Genomic DNA, 27,681 nt, shown 5'->3' with positions numbered 1-27,681 from the left:
TCAACCACTGCGCCACCAGGGAAGCCCTTCAGTGATTATTTTTTAATGCCTTGGGGATCTATTTATCTATTTTACAAAAGTCTCATCAGATTTAGTTGCTTCTGAAGATGGATGGGCCCAGCAAAGTAAATCTCCACTTGCAACTGATTTTCTTCAAATCAGAAAAATGGAAGCCATGTTCAGGAAAGAAGTTAGGGGAAGCTGAAGGGCTATTTTCCCCTTCATTTCTCCCTATTTCATCCCAAGTTTTTACTTTTCTAGATAGTGCTTAGAAAATCCCCATGAGAAGGCTGATAAACTTATCCATCCTCACCAGAGTATTGGACATCCCACTCCCTATCAGGCACTCATCTAGGCCCTGGGCACGCAGCCATAAATAAAACAGGCAAAACCCCTGCTCTTGGGGAGCTCACATTGATTAATTTTCAGTTGTATCAATAATTCAAAACAGGGAAGGAATCCCTTCCCCTGTCCCCCAAAGCTACCAATAAGCCGTGCTTCTTTCTCCCTTATGAAAGAAATACACTCTTCTTTCTGTTCTCAACCTTTCATTCAATGAATATTTATGGAGCTCGGCCCTGTGCTAGGCAGAGTGGAATGTAAAAGCAGTATTATCTGTCATGTGGTTCTTGTGACAGATAATACTGGGGAGACTGGGGAGACAGGCCTGATAGTGGGAAAGCAATCAGAAAACAATTCAGGGTCAAACTGAGGCCCCGATTATAATTAGTGGGATGAAATTAGGGGGTGAAAAGAGGAAAAGTCACCATGAGAAGATCTGTCTAGAGAAGCTTTGAAAAAAGAGGGACACTTAAGTGGATGTGAAGGAAAGGGAGGATTTGGCTGGGAGGAAAGAAGGGAGGAGGACACAGATGTAACTTGGTGCTTGGTGAGTTGGTGATCAATACATGTTGGCAGGATGAATGGGCACAGGGTGGATGTGTAGCATATCTTAATATTTGGAATCGTTGTCTTGCCCAATGTGGTCAGAGTTGGGCTTCCCAAAGCTGGTACCTCTGACCATGAAGAAGTGAATCGCCCTGTAGCAGCTGGTTCCACCAGGTTTTGCCAGCAAGGATCATCCAGTTAGGTTCCGTAGCCCCTGTGGGATGCGGTGCAGTTACAGCCACAGCTAATCAAAGGGCAGGCGAAGAACACCAAAGCATCAAGGTGGCTGTTTGATGTGCTGGCCGTGAGCGAGGATTGGGCTGAAACTGCATCCTCTGCTCAAATAAGGTCTATTAGCCACTGGTGACTTTTGATCCCCTATTGATCTAGGGGAAGTCAAACTGACAGCCCCCTAGTTAAAAGGAGCCGTTGTGCATTATTGATGCTGTGAGGGATGTGGTCACTCTGTTCTCTTCCCGCAGCAGTTCTCACAGAAGTGCCTTGAGCTATTTGAGAGAAGGGTCCTGTATGAATTATTCTTTAAAAACAGAAACATATTTCCCTCTCTTGCCCCTGCTTCCCAAGCACCCTGCTACCTGTAAAAGGTAACTTAGCGGGAGACTAACAGGCAGGGTAGTGGGAGTTCAGAGAGTCAGGAGAAAGAAAGCCAGATCCAGTCAACTGGAAGGGAGCATAAGAATTCAGTTCTGCTCATCTGTCTGGGCTTGATCTGTGGCTCAAAGTGGCTCCTCTGGGTTTTGAATTCTTATCTCTAAAATCAGAACAGCCATATCCTTTGCTTCTGACCACCTTCATGGAGGCTATTTTAAAGTATGATACAATCATTTTCATTTCTTTCTTGCTGATTTTATGTGTAGGCAGTTGCCCATGGCTGATGTATTTGAAGAGCTGTCCATCACCCTTAGCCTGCTTATCTTTTCCACTCCCAGCAGAATGGCTGGAAATTCATCAGCGATTCATTATCTTCTGCCTCCATGCCTTTTCCAAACATGTATAAGTGCCCTGATTTTTAAGTTATTAACACTTGAGGGAGAATTTTTTTAGAGGTCTTTCTTTGATGACTTTGGTTATCTTCTGAGGATATGGGAGCAGGAAGGAAGAAAGTGGGAGGAAGGAGGGACCCTGAGAGGAGCAAGGGTGCAGAAGGGGAGAAAAGGATCCTGAAACAACTCTAAGAGCTGAATTTTACCAGAGCCCAGCCTTGTTCCTGGGGCTCACTTTTGCTTCAAGGATGACAAGTAGAACTCACCAGGACTGTGACAGCTCATTGGAGATAACCATGGAACTCTGGGGTTGTACAGACCTGGGTTCACGTGGCTCTGCCATTCATTGGCTGTGTGACCTTGGGAAGGGTCCTTAACTTTTCAGCCTCCTCATCTGCAAAGCAGAGGTAATAACAGTTGTCTTCTAAGATGCCTGTGGTCTAGCAGAGGAATCAGGGCAGGGGAGACAGTGCATCAGAAATGCTTTCCATCCCCTACAGCCTCACGATTTGATTACACCGATGGTCTTCACACTGACCGTTCACAGTAGGGAAAGGGACTCTTGTCATGGACGATGCAGACAAAAACTGGGAGCAGCAGGTGGTGACACTGACCTCCTGTGTCCCTCGTTTCTCAAAGGTAGGAGACACTCAGTCCTCACGGGAGATGTGGCTAGAGACAGAGGTAGCCTGAGTGAGCCCTCATGGACAAACCATAACTTGTCTGCTGGTGGCCCCCAGTTTGGATGGTTCGTGTCACAGGGGGCAGTAGAATGAACAAGATGTGCATGGCCCCCCGTGTCCCATTCCCTGACCAGGCCCTGCTGCGTCCAGCCTCCAGGTCCCCCCCGCATCCCACGCTGCTCCTCACGGCCCCGCCCACCAGGGAGGTCACCTCAGATGTGAGGGTTTTGTCTCATTGCTTCCCAAGACCCAGCCAGAAGGGGCGGTGGGAATCTGACGATTATTCAGTCACTGCTTTAGACTAATACTAATAATAGCTAGCACATACAGCACTGAACTGTGATGTGATTGAAAACTGTGGCAACTGTTAAAACAGTCTGAATCCTGTTTCCCGGTGACTTCGGGGTCCAGCCTTGGCCTTCTGTGGGGTACAGTGAGGAAACAAGTACATCCATGTCCCCTCCCCTCCTGTCCTGTCATACCTGGGCTTTCTGAGCAGCTGGTAGGGGCCCTGACTTATTGCTTTCCTCTCCTGGTTCTCCCTTAGTGCCTGATCTGGATCTGCCCTAATTACATACAAAATCCTGTAAAGGATTTTGCTTAAATGCCAACCTGCCTGTAATTCCCAGTGTCAGTCTGTGAAATTTGATTTGGAGGTTAAAAGGAGAAACGGACCGAGACAACACTTGGACTGATTTTGAATACCTTGTTTGTTTCACAATATCTTACAGATCTTTCCCATATACTCCTGTTCAACACTCAGAAGAAAAACTGCCACTCTGTGCGACAGCTTTACAAGTAAATCATTAAAAGAACATATTTTCCCTCCTCTGATGCACATGTTGATTTTTTTCAACTTTTGTGAGTATGTACGTTTTGCGAATTTGCCTTTATATTTTTTTCCCAAATAGAGAACTTACTGCCTTTACAGTTATGGCATAATGAAAAAGATATGTCAGTTATAAAATTGTGGCTAGACTTAAATGGTCTGAAACCTATTTAATATTGGCTTTGGGGTCTAGGATGAATCCTTGCCAACTGTTGGGATAGAGGCCTTGTGGGTAGGGTTTCAATTCAGGAGCTCAGTCTTCAAATTGGCTATTAATCTGTATACCTTACTGCTTCCTGTATTCTGTGCCTTTTCTCTTCCTCTTCTTGCCTGTATCCCTTGAGAGAGAGAGAGAGAGGTTGATGTGAGAAATCTATTTTCCCGTATTTTTCCTACCAAGTGCTGCGTTAGTCAGTGCGACACACAGTTCTTCTAGAGCACAGGTGATGCTCTCACCTGCATGTCTCCACGTGTATGTTGATCTTGGACATTTCGTGGCTTATGACTAATGACTAGGTTTTACTTAATGCAAAAAGTAACTCATGACTTAAGTAGCAAAATACTCATTACCTTCTTCTAGACCCTCTTACTTTTTAGGTGAATGTTCTCCTTTGCTTTTCGCTTGAAACGGGGATGAAGACTGAATAAACTCCATTAGAGGCTGCAACACTGGTGGTATTTTTAAGTCTAGCTTTAGTTTTTTTGGAGGCAACTCTTTGCGGGCTAGTCCTAGTTTATAAAATAAAATACTTTGCTTGGAACTGAGTGTAGTAGCTTGCAACTTAGAAACATGTCGATCATAAGGCTAATTACTTTTTTTGATTGTGATGAAAAGACATGGAATTGGATTCTGGGAGTTGATAATGAATTCTACTTTCCAGTCAAAGCACCATTTCTTGTGGATTTAAAGAAACCGGAGTTAAAGATTCCTCACACAGTGAACTTCTACATCAAAGTTGAACCTAGGGTGATTCTGGGAATCTGGTGAGTGCACTGATTGGACCCTGGGGTGCTTGGTGGGTGTGGCTTTCATGTCACAGGGCAGAGGTGAGCTCTGTTACTTGCCTGGGGAGAGGTCGGTGTTCCTTGGAGGAAGCTGTTCCACACACACCTTCCCTTTATAGTGAAGCTTGACTTGCTTGCATTTGCTTTTCAGGCATCTTCTGTTGGGAGTGTTGAGTCTTTCAGGTGCCTTGGGTCTGTCTTCTTCCCTGCCTTATTCCTCACCCCCTTCCCACCCTGCTCCAGACCCACTGGCCTCCGTGTATAGAAGCCATGCTCTGTCTGCAACCTTTCTTTCTCTCTCTCTGCTCCCCCTGTTCCCTCCTTTTGCCTAACTAACTGCTTACCCATCTCTTGGGTCTCATTTTAAACGGTAATTTTCAGGAAAGCCTTTCCTCACCCCCCATTTTCGGCATATGTTAGTGCAACCTGTGCTTGTCCTTTACTGCATTTATCCCCACTGTAATTGAATAAGTGCTTGTGTGATTATCTGATTAATGTTTGTCTTCCTTATGAGACAATAACTTCATAGGTGGGGGACTTTGTTGGTGGGTTTCCATTGCTCAGCACAGTGCTTGGCAGAGGGCACTCCAAAAATACTTGTCCATCAAGGTCATGAGCATCCTACTGTCTGTTTTGCTATGCTGATCTCAATATTTTCTTCTGTTTGGTTCACCTACTTGTTCTTGGCTGCCAGTTTTCCAGTGCCCTGTTTTATATTTCATCTCCCTGAGTTTAAACATGTGATCACAGAATGTTTAGGAACCAATATGGATGGGTTCACGTAACTTCTTCCTAATCTGTAGGGTACAGTTCCACTAATAGTGTTGGAATTTGAAAACATCTTTATTCTTTACTCTTGCCCCATCAGTCCTTGTTTGGTTAGTCAGCTGTCCTCATAACTGGCTTATCTAGCTGGCATCAATGCCTGTCTTCGCAGTACAGAGGCCTTGGGGTTTGATGTCAGACTTTTTGCCTCTGAATGACTGAGAGACTGGGACTTCCCTCGTGGTCTGGTGGTTAGGACTCTGCACTAACACTGCAGGGGTCATGGGTTTGATCCCTGGTTGGGGAACTAAGATCCCACATGCTGCACGCGGTGTGGCAAAAAAAGATTGAGGGACTGAAGATTTATCATCACATGGCAATTCTCCAAGTCTCCTGGTGACATGTCATATGGCAGTGTTTGTGTTAGCAGGGTTCATTCATTGGTTTAACAAGGTGGAGGGGGCTTCCCTGGTGGCGCAGTGGTTGAGAGTCCGCCTGCCGATGCAGGGGACACAGGTTCGTGCCCCGGTCCGGGAAGAGCCCACATGCCGCAGAGCAGCTGGGCCCATGAGCCATGGCCGCTGAGCCTGCGTGTCCGGAGCCTGTGCTCCGCAACGGGAGAGGCCACAACAGTGAGAGGCCCGCGTACCGCAAAAAAAACAAAAAACAAAAAACAAAATGTATGGATTCCCTAGGAGAGATCACCTGGAATTCTGATCACGGGTACTGGGGGCCACCTGGCTAATTCTAGTCTGTAATACTGATGCCTTGGCCTGCTCTCTGTGGTCCCAACCTTGCTTGGTGACCAAGAGCACGTCCCAGAAGACTGGCTCTCCTTTGGTGCACTGCCAGTCCCTCTGTGGGCCTGTGTCATTATGGTGGGTGATGAGTATTGGCTGTGACTGTGGGGTCTCAGCATGGGGGAGGGGCGACGTGCCTCAGAGACCCGCAGACCTCGCTGTGTCTCTGGGAGGATACTTCAAACTCAGTGACAAGGTCTGGAATCTGCCCCTCGGCTCCCTTGCCTCTGTCTCTTTTACTCACTGTCTTTTTGTGTCAGACGATGGCTTTCTCAAGACTTGCCGTTGCTCAAGGGGCTTTCTTGAGGTGTATGTTTTAGAGTCACATTTACAGAGATTTCCTGTGAAATCAACATTTTTCAACATTGCTTAACATTGTTCTGATTGTGTAAAACAATGCACTTTTATTTAAAGGGTCATGTGCATCACATAGTCACGTCTGCCCTCTGAGTGATTTCCTGGTCAGCTGCACCTTCCTCTGTCTCCACCCGGAGGTCTCAGCTTGGTCTCAGCAGTACTGAGCTGGAAGGAGGCCAAATGACAGATCACAGGGAACCTTGATGAAAACAGCGGTTCTCTACTTGGGATCCATAGAAGCCCCAGAGGGTCCACGAACTCCCAACACAAAATTGTATACAAAATTTGAAGAGTGGATACATTTTTCGGGGCAGCGGGTCCATAGCTTTAATTACATGTTCAAAGGGCTCCATGACCCACTAAGGTTTAAGAAACTTGGCTCTAAAACAAATTCAAATGGTTTTTTAAAGAATCCTCTGCCTTTTGAATCATCTTTATCTCCCTTTTATGTGGTTAACAGAGAGGAGACTGTGGTTCTTTTGGAAAAAAGTATCTCTTGTACCTCCAGGGCTGTGAGTCTCTCTCCTTCACTTCATCTTGCACCGCATGGCAGAGCGGACAGGATGCAGGCAGATCTTCCTTTAGTGAACTTGATTATATCATCCCTTTTTCTGAAAAGCCACTTTCTGGAACTTTTTTTCCTTTAGCTTCTAGCAGTATTCTTAGAAATAGGTTTTGCTGTGCAGCAGTGAAAGGAGATGGATTGTCAGCAGTTCAATCAAATGCTTACGTTGAGAAGCTCTAGCGGTCCGGGCAGCTGGTGCTCACTTGGGGGAAGGCGGCAGCAGAGGGGAGCTGTGGGTCATTCACCCTGACACAGGCGCGATGGGCTATGACACCAAGAAGCATTGCCCTCTCTCCTGGTTATTTGTCTAACCTGAAAAAGAAAGGCGTGAGATCAGATGCCAGCAGCATGGTAGTGATTTTTGTTGAATTTGTCATTGTAATTCCTAATTCTTGCTTTTTTTTTTTTTAAACCTCCTCTACAGGGCAGCTCCTCATAGACCTGAGCTAGTAAAGGTAAGTCTGAAGGGGCCTCAAGGCACCGATTTTATGTCTCCATTTATTCTCTTCTGGGCTACAGCCCTAAGATCTTCCTCCGCCCTCAGCATGGTTATCTCCTGAGAGGTCCTGGAGATGAGGGTGGGTTTGTGATGTCTGGGCCTAAAGTCCCATGAGTAGACTTCTCTTCCAGCTTTGACCTTGGGGGATCAAAACAGACGTGAACATCTCTGAGTCCCAAACACTTTAATGAATTTGTTCCTTTCATCACCAGATGGAGTTGAATTTATTTGCTTTTTCTAAGGGCTAGGGGATGGGTTGAGAAAATATATTAAGTGCAAAAACCACTCCTTCTACCAGAAACAACCTTTTTGGTGGTATGGGATAAAGACGTAGCGTGTCTTCTCTTAAGTCATTCAGGCCTTTCTTCAGCCCCATAAGAGGCTGGGCCGAGGGAAGGTGGCCACACCTTGGTGTCCTCACCAGCCTGCTACAGACTCCAGTTCTTGGGGGCAGCCCCTGCATCTCCCAGCATGAGGAAGATGGCAGGCTCTCCACCTTGCCTTATCTGACTGAGAGCTGGCTGGCGGGCTCCTGTTTATGCCCTCCCACACTCCCCTCAGGTAGTCAGTAATCTCTCCCTTAGGTGATTCAGCCACTTGTCTAGTTATCGATCCCAAGACCTGGTCTCTCCTCCCACAAGCCAGCTCCCACTCCAGAGCCCTTTCCTGATTTCACAGCGTTAGTGGGGCCCGGAATCCTGCCAGGCCCAGCACTCCAGCACCTTCTTCATCCTCCCTCCCCTGTTCAGACATGGCCATACTCTCCTGTCTACTCCCCTCTCTTATCACTCCGAGGAGTGGTGGGCTGGATGCAGTTTTGCCTGGGGTGATGATGTCTATTAATTTTTAGGTTTGCTTTCCACCTTGAGCTCCACTCTTGCATAGGGTTGTTGTGCATAGGGTTGTTGTGAAGGTTGGATTAAGTAAAATAATCATGCAAAGATATGGGCATTCAACAAATGCTTGTTCCTTTTTTCCACTCTTTCTATACTACAGTAGACTAAATTAGGTGTTAGGGGAGCACCCAGAACAATAATATCAGGGTAGGGACAATTCAGGGAAGAGAAGGGTCTTGTGTGCAGGTGTGACCAATGATGACTTACAGGGAGATAGGATCTAAGCTCATTTCTTGAAGGCGAGGGAGAGCAGTTAGAAAACACAGACAGGAGGGGAGAATGTGAGCCAAGGCACGGGGCCAGAATGGGGTGATTATGTGTTATGAAATACCTGAGAGTCACGGAGGGCCTCTATATAAGATCTTTCACACTCATCATTCTTTTAAATCCTCACAGCACCTCTGAGTTTGGCACCATTGCCTCCACTGAGCGAAATGGAGGCTTAAAGGCTTGCCCAATTGCCACATACCCTATAGAGAGGAAATGGGACTCAATCCTGCATTTTCTAACTCCAGGCAGTCAGATGGAGGTGCACAGCTTTTGGGATGAAAGACTGTGGCCAGATGTGGATGGGCTTACAGCCAAGAGAGGAGTTTTTTGTTTGTTTAAATAGATAGTGTTCCACTCCCAAAGCTTGGTAACAGCAGATTTCAGGTAACTGGTATTTTAAGAATATTTATCTGGCGGAATTTGAAGCCAGGGAAACCAGTTAGGAGCCCCTCGCTGTGGTCTGGGCTGGAGGGGTGGTCTGACCTGTGAGTCTCGAGGGGCACCTCTGGCTGGAGAGGAGTGACAGATAAGGGGAGTAGATTGACTGGGGCCCGCTTTCTCCTTACGCCTTCGGAATTTGAGATGAATTGCTGAAGGGCTTCTCTTACTGAATTCTCCTCAGAGGAGTCCTGATTCCAGGGGTAGCAGAACCAGAAGACAAAGAAAAGAGAAAACAAGAAATCTTGCCCTTAGCATGGGTAAGAGGAGGGCAAAGGAAGGAAGGGAAAGAGAAGCAGTATTGGGATTTCCAGACTGTACCCGAATGCGAGTCATTTGCTGTGAGACCACGCAAAAAATGCAGGCCAGACAGACCCTGGGAAACCATGCAGGTTTCTGCAAGAAGCAGGCCCGTGTCAAAACTGTGAAGCAGAAGTTTGTCTTTACTGACCTCGACCTGCATATTCTGTACCCATTTCCCTACCAAATTCCCTACCAGGCATGAATTTCCTTTTTATAATCAGGAAAAAAAATTTTTTTAAAGGTCCTTATATTTAGAAAGTTACTATTCTATTACTACAGTTCATAGTGGGAGACTCTACAGCAAATGACATATTATAGTGCTGGGGCAATGACCACTAACTCTTATTTCTCCATACTCATAAAGGAGCAGTGACAAGCAGAAATCTAAAACTTGCTTCTACACTGAACATAATTCTTTTCTTTTTAAACTGAGAAGCAGACGTTTGCATTTATGGCCCCAGCCTACCTATTCTGTACCCACTCCCTTCCCTTGGCAACGTCCCATTTAGTACATTGCACCCCGCTCCCTGCTCAGCACCGCAGAGGAATACACATAATACTTTGTTGGTCTTTTCTCTTTGCAAATCTGTTCCAAGGAATAAACTCTGAATGAAATTCAGTCACACTGAGATGAAAATGACAGATAATAGCTTAAAGTGTACATCAGGGATATCTGCACAGTCGATTCATTCCTTCTTTAGCAAATATTTATCAAGTGTCTATTAGGTACCAGGAACTTTTCTAGGTTCTGGGGATACCACAGGGAATAAGAAAGCTGTGGTCTAACCTCCTATGAAGTTTGTATAGTTGCTGGAGAGGCACATAGAAGACAAGTATGCAATAAGAGGATTTTGAATAGTGAGAAGTGCTGTACAAGTAATAAAATGATGTGAAAGGAATGACTGGGAGGTGATGGGGCACAAGCTTTGATGGCTAGTTAGGGGGGGACCTCTGAAGAAATATCATCTAAACTGAGACTTGCATGACAAGGAGCCAGTTGTCATGGGAGAATCTGGAGGTCTCGGCTGAGGGAAGAGAAAGGCAAGGGCCCTGCAGTGGGATCAAGGCTGACGTGTTCCAGGAGCAGAAGACAGCAGGGCCTGGGGGTGGAGAGGAGTGGGCTTAGTGATAGGCGATAGAGGCTGTAGCCAGATTCTGTAAGGCCTCCAAGGCCAAGGTGATGCTTGGATTTAATCCACGTGCCTTTGAAGGATGTGAAGCAAAAGAGGGATGTGATGAGGGTTTTGCATGTTAAAATGATCACTCTGGTTTCCCTGTGGGAACTGGGTTACAGCAGGGCGAGGGTGGAACAGGAAGCCACCTGGGGTTGTTGGTGTAATCCAAGCAAGAGATGAGGGCTGGGTTAGGCTGGGTGATTAGTGGAAACGGAGAGAACTGAATGGACTTGGGAGTAGTTTAGAGGCAGGGTTAAAAGTTTGAGGAAGGTGCAGTATTGCTCAGGGTTTATGTCCTTTCCTCATTTTCAGTTGAAATGGATGTTTTTAGGGCATATAAACTAATTTACCTTTCGACTTAAATCAAAATATGGCAAGAGCTGATTTAGCTAGCATTCTTTTTACTGGAATTTGCCATTAATGAGGAAATTCAGCATGTTTAGAATGATAATTGTTATATTTGGAGTCCTGTGGTCATTATTAAAACCTAAAATGCCTTTTTAAAACATTGCAATATTAAATCATATTCAACAGAGTTTATAATGTTCAAATCCTTTAAAACCAATTATCTATGTATTGTATATTTTATCAGAATCTCTAATCAGAATATTCTTTTCCCCAACTAAACCACTTAATTATTCTGCAGTTCACTGTAGAAGCAATTTTTAGATTATGCGTATCACTGCTCCTTTATGAGTATGAAGAAATAAGTTAGTGGTGCTATTTGTACTTTAAAAAAAGATAAGTAAAAACCACAAAATGTTTAATGTGATTATCTATGGATGATGGGATTATGTGTGATTTGTTTCTTCTTTCTTCCTTCTTCTATTTTCCAAATTTCCTACAATAACATGAATTACTTTTAAAACATAAAAGTTATATTTCCAAAAAAAGTTTATTATATTCAGAAACTCACTACTCTCTATATTACTACAGTTTATAGTGGGAAACTATAACAAATGACATAGCTATAGGCCATGTTTCAATTGTTTTTCCTTTTTAAAAAATAGATTTACTGGAAACTTGCAGGATTTTTAAGCACAGTTATGGATGCCCTGAGGAAAGACGAACTAGTCTTCCCCAGTGATGAAAAGTAACTTAATGATGTAAAGATGTCCGTTATTACTATATCTATAGGATTCTGGTGGGTAATTATCATGTGACTTATTGAATGGGGAGATGACCAGTCTGAATAAGTAGATGAGAATTCTTAGATAGGCACTAGGATTTGGGCTAAGGTATCTACAGTATCTACAGATTTTTAGTATTTGGTATTATTCTTATGTCTGATTTAATGACTTTACCAATTCAGTACTTTCTCTGAAGTTATAAAGGGAGTTGTAGGTTTAGGGTGTTTCAGGACCCTTTAAAGGTCCTGTACGGTCTAACCTAGCATTCCTTGGAGGAATCTCTGAGTTCTAGGTTTTATTCCCCATGTAACCAAAATCCACACACCATCCAGCCGAATAACCCAACAGCAAGTCCAGTGACTAGAATCTGGCAAGTTAGCCTCTCACAGTTGGAGAATCTAGAGTGCCTACAAATAGACAGTCGTTATCAGTATTTCTTCTATTTCAGCACACTTGAGGGATCTAACATCCTCAGGAGTAACAGCGAGTCACTGTGGCAGGGGTGGATGGTATCAGAATTTGGAAGGGGACAGGGAAGTACTATTAGTCATTCTTCATGTCATAGCCTTTTCGAATTACCAAATAGGAAGTTGACCAGGAGGCTAATCAAACCTATTGATCTCATGTCCATCCTGTACATTTATGGGGAAATGTAAACAAATTGCTTCAAAGAGTTCTCCTTGGTCCTGTGGTAGTTCTTGTTATTTTTTGGTTTTGACTTACTTTGTTTTCGTTTAATTAAAACATTCCAGATATTATGAAATAAGGCAGAATAAGGAAAAGGTGAGGTTCTGCTAATTTTGTACAAATTCAGTGTTTTTGTTCCTTATTTTCAAAAATCACATAGGAATAAATTAAATCAAATAACCTAAATAGGGCTTCCCTGGTGGCGCAGTGGTTGAGAGTCCGCCTGCCGATGCAGGGGACACGGGTTTGCGCCCCGGTCCAGGAAGATCCCACATGCCGCAGAGCAGCTGGGCCCGTGAGCCATGGCCGATGAGCCTGCACGTTTGGAGCCTGTGCTCCGCAAGGGGAGAAGCCACAACAGTGAGAGGCCCGTGTACATCAAAAAAAAAAAAAAAAAAAAAAAAAAGTTATGTAAATTGTATGAGTAAACAGAAGAATCTTGCCTGGAGGAAAAAAAAGTCACTATATGAAGCTTATTATATATGAAGTTGTTATTCCTGGGAGGGATGGAAAGAGCATTCCTTTATTTTGGGCAAACCTCATGTTTTGCTAAAGCCTTAACTTAGGAGAGGAGAAATCTCAATGTATATTTCTTGAACTGAAAGCTTTTCTTCCACTTGTTCCTAGTGTTAAATTCCTATCTTCTCCCCTTCTTATCATGCACGGTGAGGATGACAAAACGGTGCCTTTCGAATTTGGAAAAAAGGTAAACTAAGTTCAGTGGCTGACAGAAACATACTATACTAATTTCACCATTTTCTCAGCCAGCCAAACTTTGATTAGGACCTAAAGAAGGGTCTCTGACATTATAAGGGATTCTCTGCACCCCTGAATTGCTGTGCCGCCTGGCGTATACAATACACTGTTGTCACTGTTCCATGAGCTGTGCAGCTTTCAGTTCCTTGGTTGTAGAGGCAACCACTCAGGGATATGCAGGGTGCCCATATCTCTGAGTTAATGGGACTAACTCCTTAAGTTGGCTATTTCCATACCCTTTTAGGAAAATTAGACTAGGAAAACAACTGCTTCAATGATCAGCCTTTGAGTCCTTGTCTTTCTGCCCATTGCAGCTCTATGAAATTGCACACAATGCATATAGGAACAAAGAGAGGGTGAAGATAGTGATCTTTCCTCCTGGCCTCCAACACAACTTCCTGTGTAAAAGCACCACACTGTTAAAAACCGTGAGGTAAGATTTGCTTTGCTAAATGCAATGAGGGCGGCTCTGGCTTACTTAGACCATGAGGTGGGGAACGCATGTGAGCTCATCTAGGTCCTTTTCCTGCAGAGATTTCCTGAGCCAGCAGTGGGCGTGAGGTCTGAGTACAGCGGAGAGCGAAGACTTGGTCCAGACACCACTTGTGGTGAATATTTCTTATGTAAAACTGTACTGGGCTGCTTGGGTGAGCTGAAGTTACTGACATTTCTACAAGTCACTTGCCATTTTAGTAAGGGAAAGCATGGATGCTGGGCATTATGGAATGTTCTTGTTTAGCGTGTCATAGACTACTTTGTGGAACATGCCGAAACTTCACTGTGGAGAATCAGAATTTGGTAAAAATTTGATCCCATCTAAAAATGTACAGTTACCAAATATTCTGGGGATATCTATGGATAAGGTGGTTTTTGATTTGCACCTAGACAGCAAGCAGTAGCAAGAAAGATGCTCCAATGTAGTTAAAATATTTGTATTTCAGTTTAGTTAATTTAAATGGCATTAAAAAGTTCCAAGCTGTTTTCTAGCTTTCTGAATAGCGTTGGGGAAAGTCCTAGCATGCTACTCAATCTGCTATAAAATAGTAAGATTTGGCACTCATGTAACCTTTGGAAATTAACCCTTCATTTTTAGCCCTAATATAGTCATACACTTTCCCTCCCAATTCCCAGAGATACTTAACTAGATTATTATTTAATAAAACAAAACAAAATCAAAGAATGTTGTGAAAATGTTGAAGTCCAGTAAGAAGCTATTTTTTCTCAGGACATTTTACAACTTACTTTCCATTGGCTTTGTTCACCCTACTGCTGGGTTCACTGGACAGGGAAATCTTTAGGTCAGAAGGCTCCATGTTCCAGATGTCCCGGGCATACTCCTTAATTGTTCGGTCACTGGAGAATTTCCCTGAGGCGGCTATGTTTCTGAGTACCGTGATGTTCCAGGCCTTTGGATTCTGTAAACAAGAATTATACTTGTTTAACTGAATTAAATTAAATTAACGTGCATCTAAGGCTCAGGGCCTGAGTGCCCATCAAGCTGTATGACAAACATCAGGCCAAGCACATTCAAGTACAATTTATGGGGAAAGTGACAGGAGTAAATTGTAATGAATCACAAATACATTTGTTTCACAGTTGGGAGCTGGACAGGGCAGACTGTGCTCTTCTGCTATTTTAGATTATATTTCTCTAAAATGAAAAAGAAAGTATTTTTCACTCTTACAGAAACCCTAATTGGTAATTTCTGCCATAGTTACAATGTTTTGGCATGTAAGCCTTATTTCCCATGCTTCATTTTGAATGAAGATACCTCATCTCCCTTTAAACTACAGGGGAAAGGAAGAGACTAACATTCATTGTCTGCTAGATGCCACGTAAGAAATTTATCCCGTGGCTCACAGCCAAAGCTCGAAAAACACTACTCTAGAACATCAGCTACCATGCAGGCAAAGAATCCCATGGGAGACTTTATTTACCGACTTCTCTTTTCCTGTTTTTTCAGAATGTAGATACTCCAATAGGTTTACACTGAATCCCAAATACTCCACTGGGGTTTGAAAACAGGACCAATTAAGGTTTTATCCTAAATAAAAATATACATCTATATATCTAAATAAAATATATATCTGTCATAATTTTATGTAAAAAGTATAAGAAGCTATTTATTTATTTTTATTAACATCTTTATTGGAGTATAATTGCTTTACAGTGTTGTGTTAGTTTCTGCTGTATAACAAAGTGAATCAGCTATATGTATATGTATATCCCCATATCCCCTCCCTTTTGGTGGGTCACCCTCCCACCCTCCTTATCCCACCCCTCTAGGTGGGTCGCAAAGCACCGAGCTGATCTCCCTGTGCTATGTAGCTGAGAAGCTACTTTTTATAGCCTCGTGATTTTGTAAAGAACTCTAAGAAGGAGTTCTATGGAAATGACCAGAATATTATTTGAAAACAACAGCAATGAATTATAAACATTTAAAAGAAAAACTAAAACACAGTCTGAAATTAGTTTATTCAGACTTTGGAAACTTACTAAAATAAGAAGAGAATAAAAGCTTCCTCTCTTCCGTTCTTTATTTAAAGGGATTATGACTAGACTTTCCAACCATGTGGGCCATGTTTTCTACGCTTCAACAATACAATTATTGTTAAGAGTAAAAGCTGCAGTTTGCATTAATGAACAAGGAAGATGGAATAGAATGCTGGCCTTCTAGGTGGGCATCCTTTGGATCAGGGCCATCATTTTAACAGAAGGGACCATTGTGCAAAACCAACATTCACATTTGTGCATGCCCTCACTCATATTTTCCTTTCCTGCTCTGTTTCACTTCTGTTTCTTTTCCTATACAGCTTTTCTACATAACAAGCATGGGTTGAGATCAAGGGGAAGGAGCTAGAGGGGGCCATTTTCTTTCCTGTGTCTTTGAGTTCTTGGAGGCTGTATATGGCTGCTCTCTCCAGTGTTCGGGGAGCAGGAAGTGAGCCACTCTACTTAAATCTAGCACTGCCTCTCCTTGGGAAGTATATAAAACTCTGGTTTGTATACACTTTTGGGGGGCTGGATATGCTGTAAAGCAGCACAGGCCTTAAGTGATCCTGTTTTAAAACCCCAATGGGATATCTGGGATGACTATAGGAACCACCTTGTCACCTGGCTTTGGGAAAGGAATAGAAAGAAATGTTAGTGCAGTATGTTTCTGTCGGACATAGTTGCTGATGTGTCCAGAGGGCAGGAGGTGGACAGTTTATGCGTTCCCACTGGTCTGCTCTATAATGGCTTTCTAGTTGGAGAGCCAAAATGGAGACTGTGTGGGTAAGGACGGCTACCTCAAGAAGCCCAAGCTGGAGTCTTAGCACAAGGCCAGCCTCCTCCTGTATCTGTTCTTCTGTGGTTTCTGCAGTTCCCTAAAAGTCTTTCCTATCAGAGATGATCGCCTTTCCATATATTTACTAAATGTACCTAGAGGGCTGGGCTCTTTGGTAAAGATGTATGACTTTGCACATGAAGGGTTACTCACGTGGCTCTAGCCCTTTTCTTTTCTTTTTCTCTCTCCCTTTCCTTCCTTTTCTTTCTTTCCTTCTTTCCTCCCTCCCTCCCTCTCTCTTTCTTGTTTCATTCCTTTTTTTCTTTTTTTAAAATTCAAATGTGAAACCTCCCCTCTTTCTATACATTTATATTCTATTCATATAGCACCACTCCATGGGTAATCCAGGAGAGGAACTTACTTTACAATTTTCAAATACTAGGGGGGGTCAGTCCTTTCCCGATAAACGAAGATTCAGCCTTAGAATCAATTTAGCAGATTTTTCAAATGCTGATGGTGATCCCACCCACTATTGGGTCAGAATCTCTTAGAGGGTGCTGGGCATCTGTACTTTGAAAAAACTGCTTGGTGATTCTGATGCACTTCTGGTTAAGGGCCCTGGCACTAAACAGGCTCCTCGAGGGGCCTTGGCTTTGTCCATGCTGGGGCCTCAGTGCCCAGCATGATGCCTGCCATGGAGGAGGCCCCAGTGCCTCTCTGTTGAATAAATGAGTGGGTAAAATGAGTATTTAATTTCACTTTATACTCTTAGTCTCTAGGATATGCCTGCTACATGGTGGGTGCTCAATAAATATTGAATTATTTGTGACTTTTTACTTGGATATTAAAAAACCTACAAATGCAACTGAAATGTCAAATGCCAACCTTTGCCTGAATTCGGGAACAGTCAAGTTTTGATCTGAAAAACCTAAAGAGCTGCCTCACTTCCCATTTTCGATTGGTTGGTGGGGCCCTGCTATTTAGATTTAATAAAAAGAAACCAAAATTTTAATGAACTGTAAACTGGTTTCCTTTGTAAGTCTCGGCCATGTACTCACCATGTACAGCTGACTGACTTTTTCTTGACACTTGACATAGGCTTCATAGTCTGCAAAAACTTTAAACCTTTTTTTGTGATTAGAAGGAAAAAACAAAAAGCTTCATTAATAGATGTGTGCTAAGATTCCATTTAAAATTCTCTTTTGCTTAATGTCAGGCATGGCTGGCTTACCAATCTGTCACTTCTATTCACAAGGGTTTCAACCAGCCCTCAACCTTTCTTCCCATACGTGAGAATGTTATTACATGGATGCATCTGAAAGTTGGTTACACCCGTGGAAGGAGAAAAAGAATACCAAATTTGTGGGTCTTATTCTTAAGTCTTCTCCTTGCATTGTTAGTGGAGAGTATCTAATTTTCCTTTCCAAGTCTAGGTTAGCTTATCAGATCACAGATCTATGCTAATCTACATGTGTTGTAGTTGGTTTAAGATAGTCTCATCCCCTTTCCACGGCCCAAACAGCACCATCTTGTGGGAACTCACCTGTCATGATAAAATAGCATGTTGACTAAGTCTTTGAAGAGGTCAGGCTGCTTGGGAGAAAAGAAGCCCTTGTCAATTTGATCAACGGCCAGCTTTAGCTCTGGAAGTGCCTCGTAATATTCTTTTGCCTTATACCTGTAGGGTCAGGGCCGGGGATAAGAAAAGGTTCTGTTAATGTTTGTTAACGACACACTGGACGCTACATTAGCTGTGCAAAATGCATTCAGAAATATGGCATTTATAAAGTCATTATAGAGCTCAACAGGGTATAAATAATACTTAACTGGATCCTGAAATTTTTTTTCCCAACTAAATTTGATTAGTTCCTTGTAACCAAAGACACTAAGGACAGTAGATAATAAAAATCCTAGTCACAGAGCAATAGTCTAATCCGGTAAAATACAGTAGGATTCATTTCAAAGCAGGCTTTGTGGCTCTAAACAAGCGTTGTACAGTTGCTTTTTTAAAAAAAGATTTATTTATTATTTATTTATTTCTTTAATTTATTTTTGGCTGCGTCGGCTCTTAGTTGCGGCACGCGGGATCTTCACCGAGGCATGCGGGATCTTTCGTTGTGGCGCATGGGCTTCTCTCTAGTGTGGTGGCGGGTTTTCTCTTCTCTAGCTGTGGTGTGCAGGCTCCGGGGCACGTGGGCTCTATAGTTGTGGCACACGGGTTCCAGAGCTCGTGGGCTCTGTAGTTTGCAGCACACGGGCTCAGCAGTTGTGGCACACGGGCTTAGTTGCTCCACGGCATGTGGGATCTTAGTCCCCTGACCAGGGATCGAACCCGCGTCCCCCGCATTGTAAGGCGGATTCTTTACCACTGGACTACCAGGGAAGTCCCCGACAGTTGCTCTTTGGTCCCACAGATTCCCAAATTTGTTGCTCCTGAACAAAAATTTACTTCCAAGGGTTGGGAAGTATATTTGACACCCTCCAGATTTTGTGATTGCTGTGGTTCCTTTGAGCAGCATCTTTCTTTACTTCTTATTTGAATCCAGGTTAATAAACCTATCCAGATATTAAGTGGAACAAGTATTCTGGGTGCTTCTATACAACCAGGCCTATCATCTACCACATTTTAGTCCATCTCTTTGAGGTCTTAAAGGAACACTAGATGGTTTAAATAATAGGCAAAAACTTCAACTACACACTGGTTCAGTTTTTTGATCACAGTAAAAATCACAGATGTGGAGAAGTGAATAGCTCATGAGGCCAGCTCTGCCATGGCTGATCACAAATAGCAACGAGCCCATGTACCTGTGCCCAAGCTCCTTTCACTTTCACTTGCTGCGTGTAACAAGACTAATCTGTGGTCAAGAGGGTCCCCTGACTCATGGGAGATGTTCTGCTGTCACTCTCATGTGACCTGCCTCAATGGGACACCGGGGTGGGCAGGTACCCTCCTGGGGGGATACCTGCTCAACAAGCAGGAGTACTCTCTCACCCTTTCTTGTCCAAAGCAGCCACGTCCTCTACTCTCATGCCAAAGATGAACAGGTTCTCCTCCCCGGCTTCCTCGGCCATTTCCACGTTGGCCCCATCCATGGTCCCGATAGTCAGGGCCCCATTCAGCATGAACTTCATGTTGCCTGTCCCCGAGGCTTCGGTGCCTGCGGTAGAGATCTGCTCCGACAGATCTGTGGCTGGAATGACTGCAAGCAAGGCATTAGTGATAGGATTAGTGATTCTGTCTCTCTGGATCTGCTTGTATGGTATCCAAGCATTCACCTAGCTGGCCTGTTTTAATCATTAAAGTAGTACATGTACATCAAGATAAACACTCAAATGGTGTAGGATGGATCTCACTCTTCCCCTTGACTCTGGCAACCACTTTTGCCCATATCTGATGTGCTTCTTGGTGGTTATGGCCACAATGCTAAGTAACTCTATGCTTACACTACTCTTCCTTGGTCTATAAACTTTAAAGAGCATCTATTGACTCTGCTATAAAATCGACACTACTGTGAAATAAAATTCATATTTTATGGCAAGACAAGAAAAATTTAAACATGAAAAATTTTCTCTGCCCTTTGGCCTCCTCTCTCCTTTCTCTGTGCATTGTGTATCTGCATTATGCATGGACCAAACCTCCCCATCGGCAGAAATATCTACTCAGCCATAAGGAGCAACATTCTCCTAGAACCAACAAGACAACTCCTTTAAAGATAACATTCCTTCTTGATCTTGTAAGGGGTCACAATGACCCACCACTTTGTCCTTGAAGATCTGGATTGTATAAACTGTCAATAATACAGCATTTAACGTAGAGCCCTCTGTCTCGAAAAACTTCTATAACTGCTTTGACTTCTAATGGGTGGAACAGTTCTTGGAACTTTCTGAGCTGCCTGTTCCTGGATTATAATCCTCAATTTGGCTCAAATAAAATTTTCCATTTCTTTCTTGGATGGGCTGATTAATTTTTTTTTTTTTTTGCAGTACGTGGGCCTCCCACTGTTGTGGCCTCTCCCGTTGCGGAGCACAGGCTCCGGACGCGCAGGCTCAGCGGCCATGGCTCACGGGCCCAGCCGCTCCGCGGCATGTGGGATCTTCCCTGACTGGGGCACGAACCCGTGTCCCCTGCATCGGCAGGCAGACTCTCAACCACTGTGCCACCAGGGAAGCCCTGATTAATTTTTTATCAACCTTACATTTCTCTTCTCCCCCTTCTTCCTTTCAGTTTTTGTTATGGTTTTATTTTTATTTCTTCTATTTTATAACTTTATAAAAATATATCTAAACTTCTCTTTCTTGATCCTTAAAATTCAGAATCTTCCCTGACCCCTCTTTTGCAATCTGAGGAAACTGGATTGTGCCATTCCTTCCACTCCTTACCACCTTCTTTCCACTTTCACTGCAGGGAAATAAGCCACAGGCAACTGAGGTGTGCCCAGGGCAGACCTTTCAGTCTGATTCAAACAGAAGTTCCTGCTGCCTGCAGCATCCCTCCCGTGCCTCCACTACAAAGCACAGGACCAATACTCTGCTTTACTTTGAGAGCTTATTTGTGGATTAGACATATCTTCATTTGCACCCATAAAAATCTGGCTCTTTCTTCTTTATGCAGACAGTTCTTAAATTGTAACATCAGAGGACCCAAAAACACCTCAAAAAGAGAAAGGTCCCTTTTCAATTTGGGAAAAGGGCGAACACACAGTTGGCATTTGCATGTGGGTGGTGCTTTGTGATGCAAATAAGAAAAGAAAGGGATGTCGGCTTCTTGCCAGCCTGGCTGTCCCCACATGGGAACTCCGCACCTGCTCTGAGTGCCTGTCTGGGGCACATCTAAGCCTAGGGCTTTGGCAGCCTGACATCTGCCCTCATTCCCTGCTGCCACATGAACAAAGGACAGCCCCTCTTTCCATGGAGTGACCAGAGGAATATCCGGGGATTGGGGCACTGGTGTTCTACTGCAAAACTGGGGCTGGGAACTGAAGATCTTTTTTTCTTTTGTAGAACACGGTCTGTACTTTACCAAAACCTCAGGGCCACCTCCTCCAACACCCAGCCCTGAGCAGCTGAGGAAAATGTGCTTGCAGATGTAACCTCTGATGTGGAGTCTGGGGACAGTCATCTCAGTGTCAGTTGGGTCACCTTAAACATTCTTAGCTTAGGGTCGTATTCTGCCTAAGAGTGACACCTTCTATCCTAAGCCACTGGCTCCCGAGGTCAGCTGCCCCATTTTTCTATAACGTGTAATCCATCCCTAGCGTGTGCCCTGGCCCCGCATGGTTTGTGAGGACAGCACTACCTTTTTCGGCAAGAGACACTCTGTAGTTCTCCAGGAAGATGAGTTTCAACTTGCTTCCAACCATGGGGTCATTGTTCACCACCTCTGCCACTGAAGTGATCAGCTTTATGATCAGTTTGGCCGTGTGATATCCTGGGGCAGCCTTGGGGAAGGGTGTGGACACATGACACAATGCAGGCATGATGAAGTGGAGAAACGGCAAGAGACAAGAGCCCCCAAGTACCCAGGGAAGAGAAGCAACTTACTTTGCCACCGATTATAACTGTTCTGGGCACGAATAGCTTCTTTGGGTCTTTCTTAATGCCTGCAAAAGATGGAGAAGGGGATGGAATGGAGAACGGTGAATGGCCAGGGTGGTGAGAGCTCCACCTCTGGGGGCTGGTCGGGGGCTACAGGGCTGACTCACGGTTGTACATGGTGACCACATGCAGGCAGTTCAGAAGCTGCCGCTTGTACTCATGGATCCTCTTCACCTGCACGTCAAACATGGAGGATGGGTTGATCTTCACTTTGTACTCCTTCTCCAGGAACTGAGAAAACTTCAGCTTGTTCTCCTGTTGAGACAGTGCATGGGGCCAGAGCCCTTTGGACTCAGAAGCATTGGGTGGGTGGTCTGTTGGGGCATAAACCCTCCCAGCAAGTGCCGCCGGGAAAAGCATCCACACCGGGAAGCCTCACCTGCTTCACGTTGGAAATCTCCCGCAGGAAGACGTCGTCGCCCAGGAAGCTGTTCAGCTTTGTCAGCTGGCTCAAGTCCTTCACATAGTCCTCCCCGATTTTCTTTCCGTTTCAAGGAAAAGGTGACTTTAATCAGGGGAGGCAGTCAAGCCCACATGAGCAGTTTCTGTCAGTCTGTGGCAAGGCCTCACATTCCCCCAACATTCACACCCCACAGCACACAGAATGGCTTCATTCACAGGAGATGCTAAACATGCCGTGTGGGAAGAACACTTGCTATACCTTCAGTGGTATTAAGTGTTAAAACCAGGAAATCTACCTAAAAAGGGTGACAAATAACCCAGGTTCTACTAGTTACTATTAGAGAACAAACAAAGGTCCTGTTAGAGGACCTTTGTTATCCTCTTATTAAACAGGGGTACCATCTGTGTGTCATGTGAGCACCGTTCACCAGGGCCAGCTACATAACGCGTGGGGTCTCTTTTTCTGAAATTAAGAATTTCAAGCTGGCTACAGCGGAGAATGAAACCAGTGCGGAGCCCTGTGGGGTTGCACAGGCCACTGGCTTGGGGATGAAGCAGGCCCTGCTGCAGACTGGATTTGCAAGTTATAAGCGCACTCTCTGCCTCTTGAATTCTAGTCAGAAACCCCCTTTCCCTCAGCACTTCTCGGTTACCTCTGCTATTAACTCTGCCAGTCCTGGGTTGCAGAGTAACAGCCAGCGCCTTGGAGTGATCCCATTGGTTTTATTCTGAAACTTGTCTGGTTCTAGCTCACTGAAGTCCTTGAATCTGGAGATGGAAGAGACACATCACTGAACTTGGCTGGAGCGGCAGGTTCCTGCATGCTGGATGAAGTTCAGAGTTAGATCTAAGGAGCAGAGTGTAGGCTTAGAAAGATTAAATAAAAGTGGAGAGAGGGGCTGACAGCAGCTATGGGTGTCATTCTAAATAGAAATCCATTTGCAATTCAAAATAATTACAAGAAAAAATCCAATCTAATCACCTTCATATGATTTCCTGGCACTGACATACATATCAGACTTTTGAGCAGAATAGTTTTGTTTTGTTTTGTTTCTTGTAAGTCTAGAATTAGGATGGTTCAGAGAGGAAGGCCTTTCCTTTTCCTTTTAGAGAAGGGTTCTTTGTATAGAAGACATTACTTTTAAACATTTAACGGGGCCTTTCCTCATCTCCAACCGCAACCCTGCGTTCACGAGCACCGTTCTATTCCTGAGCAATGTGAGACCAACTACGACAGGGATGGAGGCTCACACTTGGTTCTTCACGATGTCTGAGTGAATTTTAGCCACGCCGTTCACAGCATGGGAGCCCACAATGCAGAGATGGGCCATGTTGATCCTTTTGCCTCCTTCCTCTTCTATCAGAGACATCCTTCTCAGGCGGTCGACATCTTTAGGAAACAAGGCGGCAATTTTCTAGGCAAAGGAAGAGAAAGGCCTTACTGGTCACTCAGGTTTCCAGCAACCCTGGGATAACGCCATTCACTTCCCAACCAAAACCTTTGATGGAGCAAAGGTAAAACTTCACTCCCACAGAGAGGAGTGAAGGTGCCTAGGGAGATGCCATCCCTCCAGGTTGGTATTTTCAAAAGGATGTCATTAACAGAGCCCCACCCAGACGTGAATGCTTTTGATGTATCAACGACTGAAAGATGTTTGGGCCTCAGGTTTGGTAAGAGGGAAGACTGCAGCCACCCTTAACATCTCTAGATCTCCTTCTCAGAAGGGTTATGAATCGGTCAAAGTGACTTACATCTAAATGCTTTTGATTCATCTCGTAAATGATTTGCAAATGCCGAGGAAGCAGCTTTTCCACCAGCTCTACAGGCCAGCGCTCCAGGGCTTCCGGGAGCACTGTATGGTTGGTGTAGGCAAAGGTCTTCTGGGTGATCTCCCATGCCTGGGGGGAGAGGGGACTCAGTGCTTGCCTTTGCAGGAAAGGCGGCCTGCAGGTGTGCCCCATCCTGCAGGCCAGACACTTCCTCAACTCCTGCCCGTCAGCAACAGGATAATTCTATCTGCATGTATACAGTTAGACACAATTCCGCTAGGTTCCTGAATGGTCCAGGTAATGGGAACATGTTTTTTTTCGGGGGGAGGGGGGAGGAAAAGCAGTAAATTGTCTGATAAAATTTAGGACAGCATGCTGATAAATCTTCTCTAGTATCCTAACTTGTCTTTCATTTATTAAATAAACAAAACTTGAGGAATAAAACTTCAGTAATGTTCTGAGAAAGTACAAAGTATGTTTAAAATCGATGGGGACACCTTCAGTTAGCTGTATTCTGAGGCTAGAGAGTTTAATTTCGAATCCTTTTAGACACAAAAATGGCAAACACAATATAAGCCTTAATATAGCTACTGAGCTGTGTCCCATTAGTAATGTGTTTATTTATTTCTTAGTCCTACTCCCTGTAAAGCAGTAAGAACTAAGACATGTCAGCACCAGGGCAAAGTTTACCTTCATTGTTGGAAGTTAGCAACAGTAACTTATTTTGAAAAACTGTAAAAGGCGCATTTGGCAGAATCTCTTAACCATAGATATTCTGGTCAATCAAAGGAAAAAGAAGCCAAACTATCCAGACCTCGGACCAGGGCAATTTTTCAATATCCACAAAAATCCTCATCAGCTCAGGGATGGCGAGTGCAGGGTGAGTGTCATTCAGCTGGATGGCAACCTGCAAGGGGGAAACCGACGTGAAGGTAACTGATGGCCCAGGTCCTTGTCCTCATCCACGCCTCATACGTGCACCAAACAAAACGTCTGCCCTCTATGGAAGGCTTTAAGTATACTGTAGCGACTCAATTTATTTTTTTTAATTGAAGTATAGTTGATTTAAAATATTGTGTTAGTTTCAGGTGTACAGCATAGTGATTCAGTTATATATAAATATTTTCAGATTACTTTGCATTATAGGTAAGTAAATTGCCTGTGCTACACAGTAAATCCTTGTTGCTTATCTATTTCATGTATAGCAGTGTGTATCTGTTAATCCCATACTCCTAGTTTGCCTCCCTCCACCCCCTTTGGTCACCACAAGCTTGTTTTCTATGTCTGTGAGTCTGTTTCTGATTGCTATATAGACACTCAGATTTTTTCGGCACGGAGACAGAGGAGTAAATCTGATGGAAGTCCTGATGCCCTCAGTTGTTCCCGCCTGCGTTCAGGCTGAATACTCGCCTGATCTGGGAAGGCATCGAACGCAGTTCCGGCACTACTGCTGGACCCAAGCTTAGAGGCTTTGAAACGTCGGATGACATCTTGCAAGGTAGCAGCCACCACAAAGTACTCCTGCTTCAGTCTCAGCTCCTTCCCTTCAAAAAACTTCAAGACAGAGAGACTGAGTGAGAGGGCTTACATTGCTAGGAGTGGCCAGAACATGGGTGGCGTCCCCTACCAGGGGACTTGAAGGCTAAAGCCCATGGGATGTCTGGTGGAAGCTGGCAGGTTGAATGCCAAGCATCAGCCTCCTGAAACTCCACTAAAATGACAGTAAAGGGATTGAAAAAAAGGCATACTGATAAAGGATGAAGGGAATGGAGAGAAGACAACAGCAACAACTTTTCAGAAGCTGAAAAACGGATAAAAGGTAAACTGAACCGGAAGACCCAGGAAAGCTGCATCCTGACCTGGTAGTGGAAAAAAGCCAAAGGAAGAACCCAGTGTATACACTGAAGCTCCCAAAAGGCCCAGGAATTGTCAGCATTGGGTGCCTTCAGAAGTAGGGGGTGAAGAGGGGGTAAAAGGTTAATGGAGAGCGTAAGAAGCAGTTGGCCTCAGACCTCCTCTCCAGTTCCCTCAACTGGATAATCTCCTTTGCCAACTCAGGCAGAAGCTGGAGGTCTGTTCTCTGGAGATGGTATAACAGGGGTCTCTGGACTGGAGGGCAGCAAGTAAAGTCGGAGGCAGGGGTACCATCCCATACTAAAAATGGGGGAAGAGGCTCAGTGAAAGTTTACTGAATACTGATGCTTTCAGTCTTCATCTCCCAACTGAATTTGAGAACACAGGCAGCCAGTGTTAATTCCACCAGGAAAGAAGCTGCAAGCGTCTTCTCTAGGGAGTTCGACCAGCCCAGGAGGGAGGACCTAAAGACATGGACATGAGGAACTCCACCAGGAAGTGGACCCAGCAGGTCACAGGTGAGGGAAACCAAATAGATAAATCCCAAACTAGTGTACAGAGCTCCCCAAAACTTGTTGGTACCTTTCTCTTAAGTTCCAGTGGGCAGATAAGGACCATTAGACGGCTAAGAAAAACTTCTAAAAGATGTTAAAATAATAAAAGCCAACTTAGAGGTAACAGAGATTAGAGAAAAGAATGATTATAAGAATACTATCGGGCCTCCCTGGTGGCGCAAGTGGTTGAGAGTCCGCCTGCCGATGCAGGGGATACGGGTTCGTGCCCCGGTCTGGGAGGATCCCATGTGCCGCGGAGCTGCTGGGCCCGTGAGCCATGGCCGCTGGGTCTGCGCGTCCGGAGCCTGCGCGTCCGGAGCCTGTGCTCCGCAACGGGGGAGGCCACAACAGTGAGAGGCCCGCATACCGCAAAAAAAAAAAAAAAAAAAGAATACTATCAGTATCCTCAGATAGATTAGATATTGTATTCAAGAAATAAGAATGAGGGCCTCCCTGGTGGCGCAAGTGGTTGAGAGTCCGCCTGCCGATGCAGGGGATACGGGTTCGTGCCCCGGTCTGGGAGGATCCCATATGCCGCGGAGCGGCTGGGCCCGTGAGCCATGGCCGCTGAGCCTGCGCGTCCGGAGCCTGCGCGTCCGGAGCCTGTGCTCCGCAACGGGGGAGGCCACAACAGTGAGAGGCCCGCATACCGCAAAAAAAAAAAAAAAAAAGAAATAAGAATGAGATGCTTCAAGAAAATACCTAGAGCAAAAAAAGATTACTTGGAAATTAAAACATGACAGCCAAAGTGAAAAACCCAACAGAAAGATTGGAAGAGAGAGTTGTGATTGCCCAAAACGTGAGCAAGAAGACAAAGAGATGATAAATAAAAGAAAAAAGGTAAGAAGACTAAAGAACCAGTTGAGGATGTTTAACAATTCCAGACCATTTCTCAGAGAGCTGTAGTCCTGTGTCCCCAGACTGAAAGGGTACCCAGGCGTGATAAGTGAAAGCAGACTTACACCAAAGCACACCCCCCAAAACTAGAGAGGGGGTATGGAGAGGGACAGAGGGAGGGGAAGAGGGAGAGGGAGACTAGAAGCTTTCAAAGGGGGAAAAAAGCAGAATTCAAACAAAAGATCAAGAATCCAATTGCACTGTACTTTTCGGCAACACCAAAAACTAGGAGGTTAAAAAAAAAAAATTTGAGTCTTCAGTATCCAGGCAAACTACCAATGAGAGGGCAAA

General features: G+C 44.5%; 1 protein-coding gene and 1 long non-coding RNA gene across 3 annotated transcripts in view; one reads left to right on the top strand and one right to left on the bottom strand.

Annotated features, from left to right (window-relative positions):
- Positions 1-3,311: 3,311 nt before the first annotated feature.
- PYGL (glycogen phosphorylase L) overlaps positions 3,312-27,681 on the bottom strand; it is a 51,183-nt gene continuing 26,813 nt past the window's right edge. The window contains exons 8-21 of one of the 2 annotated variants that reach the window (XM_060096225.1): positions 25,496-25,639; positions 24,900-24,992; positions 24,068-24,214; positions 23,567-23,730; positions 22,969-23,083; positions 22,293-22,394; positions 22,021-22,168; positions 21,860-21,918; positions 21,615-21,756; positions 19,311-19,518; positions 17,862-17,996; positions 17,377-17,443; positions 14,293-14,465; positions 3,312-3,742 (exon numbers count right to left, since the gene is read on the bottom strand). In XM_060096225.1, coding sequence (XP_059952208.1) covers positions 3,691-3,742; positions 14,293-14,465; positions 17,377-17,443; positions 17,862-17,996; positions 19,311-19,518; positions 21,615-21,756; positions 21,860-21,918; positions 22,021-22,168; positions 22,293-22,394; positions 22,969-23,083; positions 23,567-23,730; positions 24,068-24,214; positions 24,900-24,992; positions 25,496-25,639 — 1,749 coding nt within the window. In that variant the 3' untranslated portion in view covers positions 3,312-3,690. Of the gene's footprint in view, positions 3,743-6,349; positions 7,209-14,292; positions 14,466-17,376; positions 17,444-17,861; positions 17,997-19,310; positions 19,519-21,614; positions 21,757-21,859; positions 21,919-22,020; positions 22,169-22,292; positions 22,395-22,968; positions 23,084-23,566; positions 23,731-24,067; positions 24,215-24,899; positions 24,993-25,495; positions 25,640-27,681 lie in introns of those variants that run through there. The other variant, XM_060096226.1, reaches the window with a different exon arrangement.
- On the top strand, positions 4,238-13,000 carry LOC132488263 (uncharacterized). Its single transcript, XR_009531730.1, has 3 exons — positions 4,238-4,388; positions 7,321-7,351; positions 12,922-13,000. It is a non-coding gene; the product is annotated as an uncharacterized LOC132488263 (long non-coding RNA).

The sequence above is a fragment of the Mesoplodon densirostris genome, chromosome 4 (assembly GCF_025265405.1).
Source record: "Mesoplodon densirostris isolate mMesDen1 chromosome 4, mMesDen1 primary haplotype, whole genome shotgun sequence".
In the NCBI taxonomy this organism is placed as follows: domain Eukaryota; kingdom Metazoa; phylum Chordata; class Mammalia; order Artiodactyla; family Ziphiidae; genus Mesoplodon; species Mesoplodon densirostris.
This window is presented reverse-complemented; position numbering and strand designations above follow the sequence as displayed.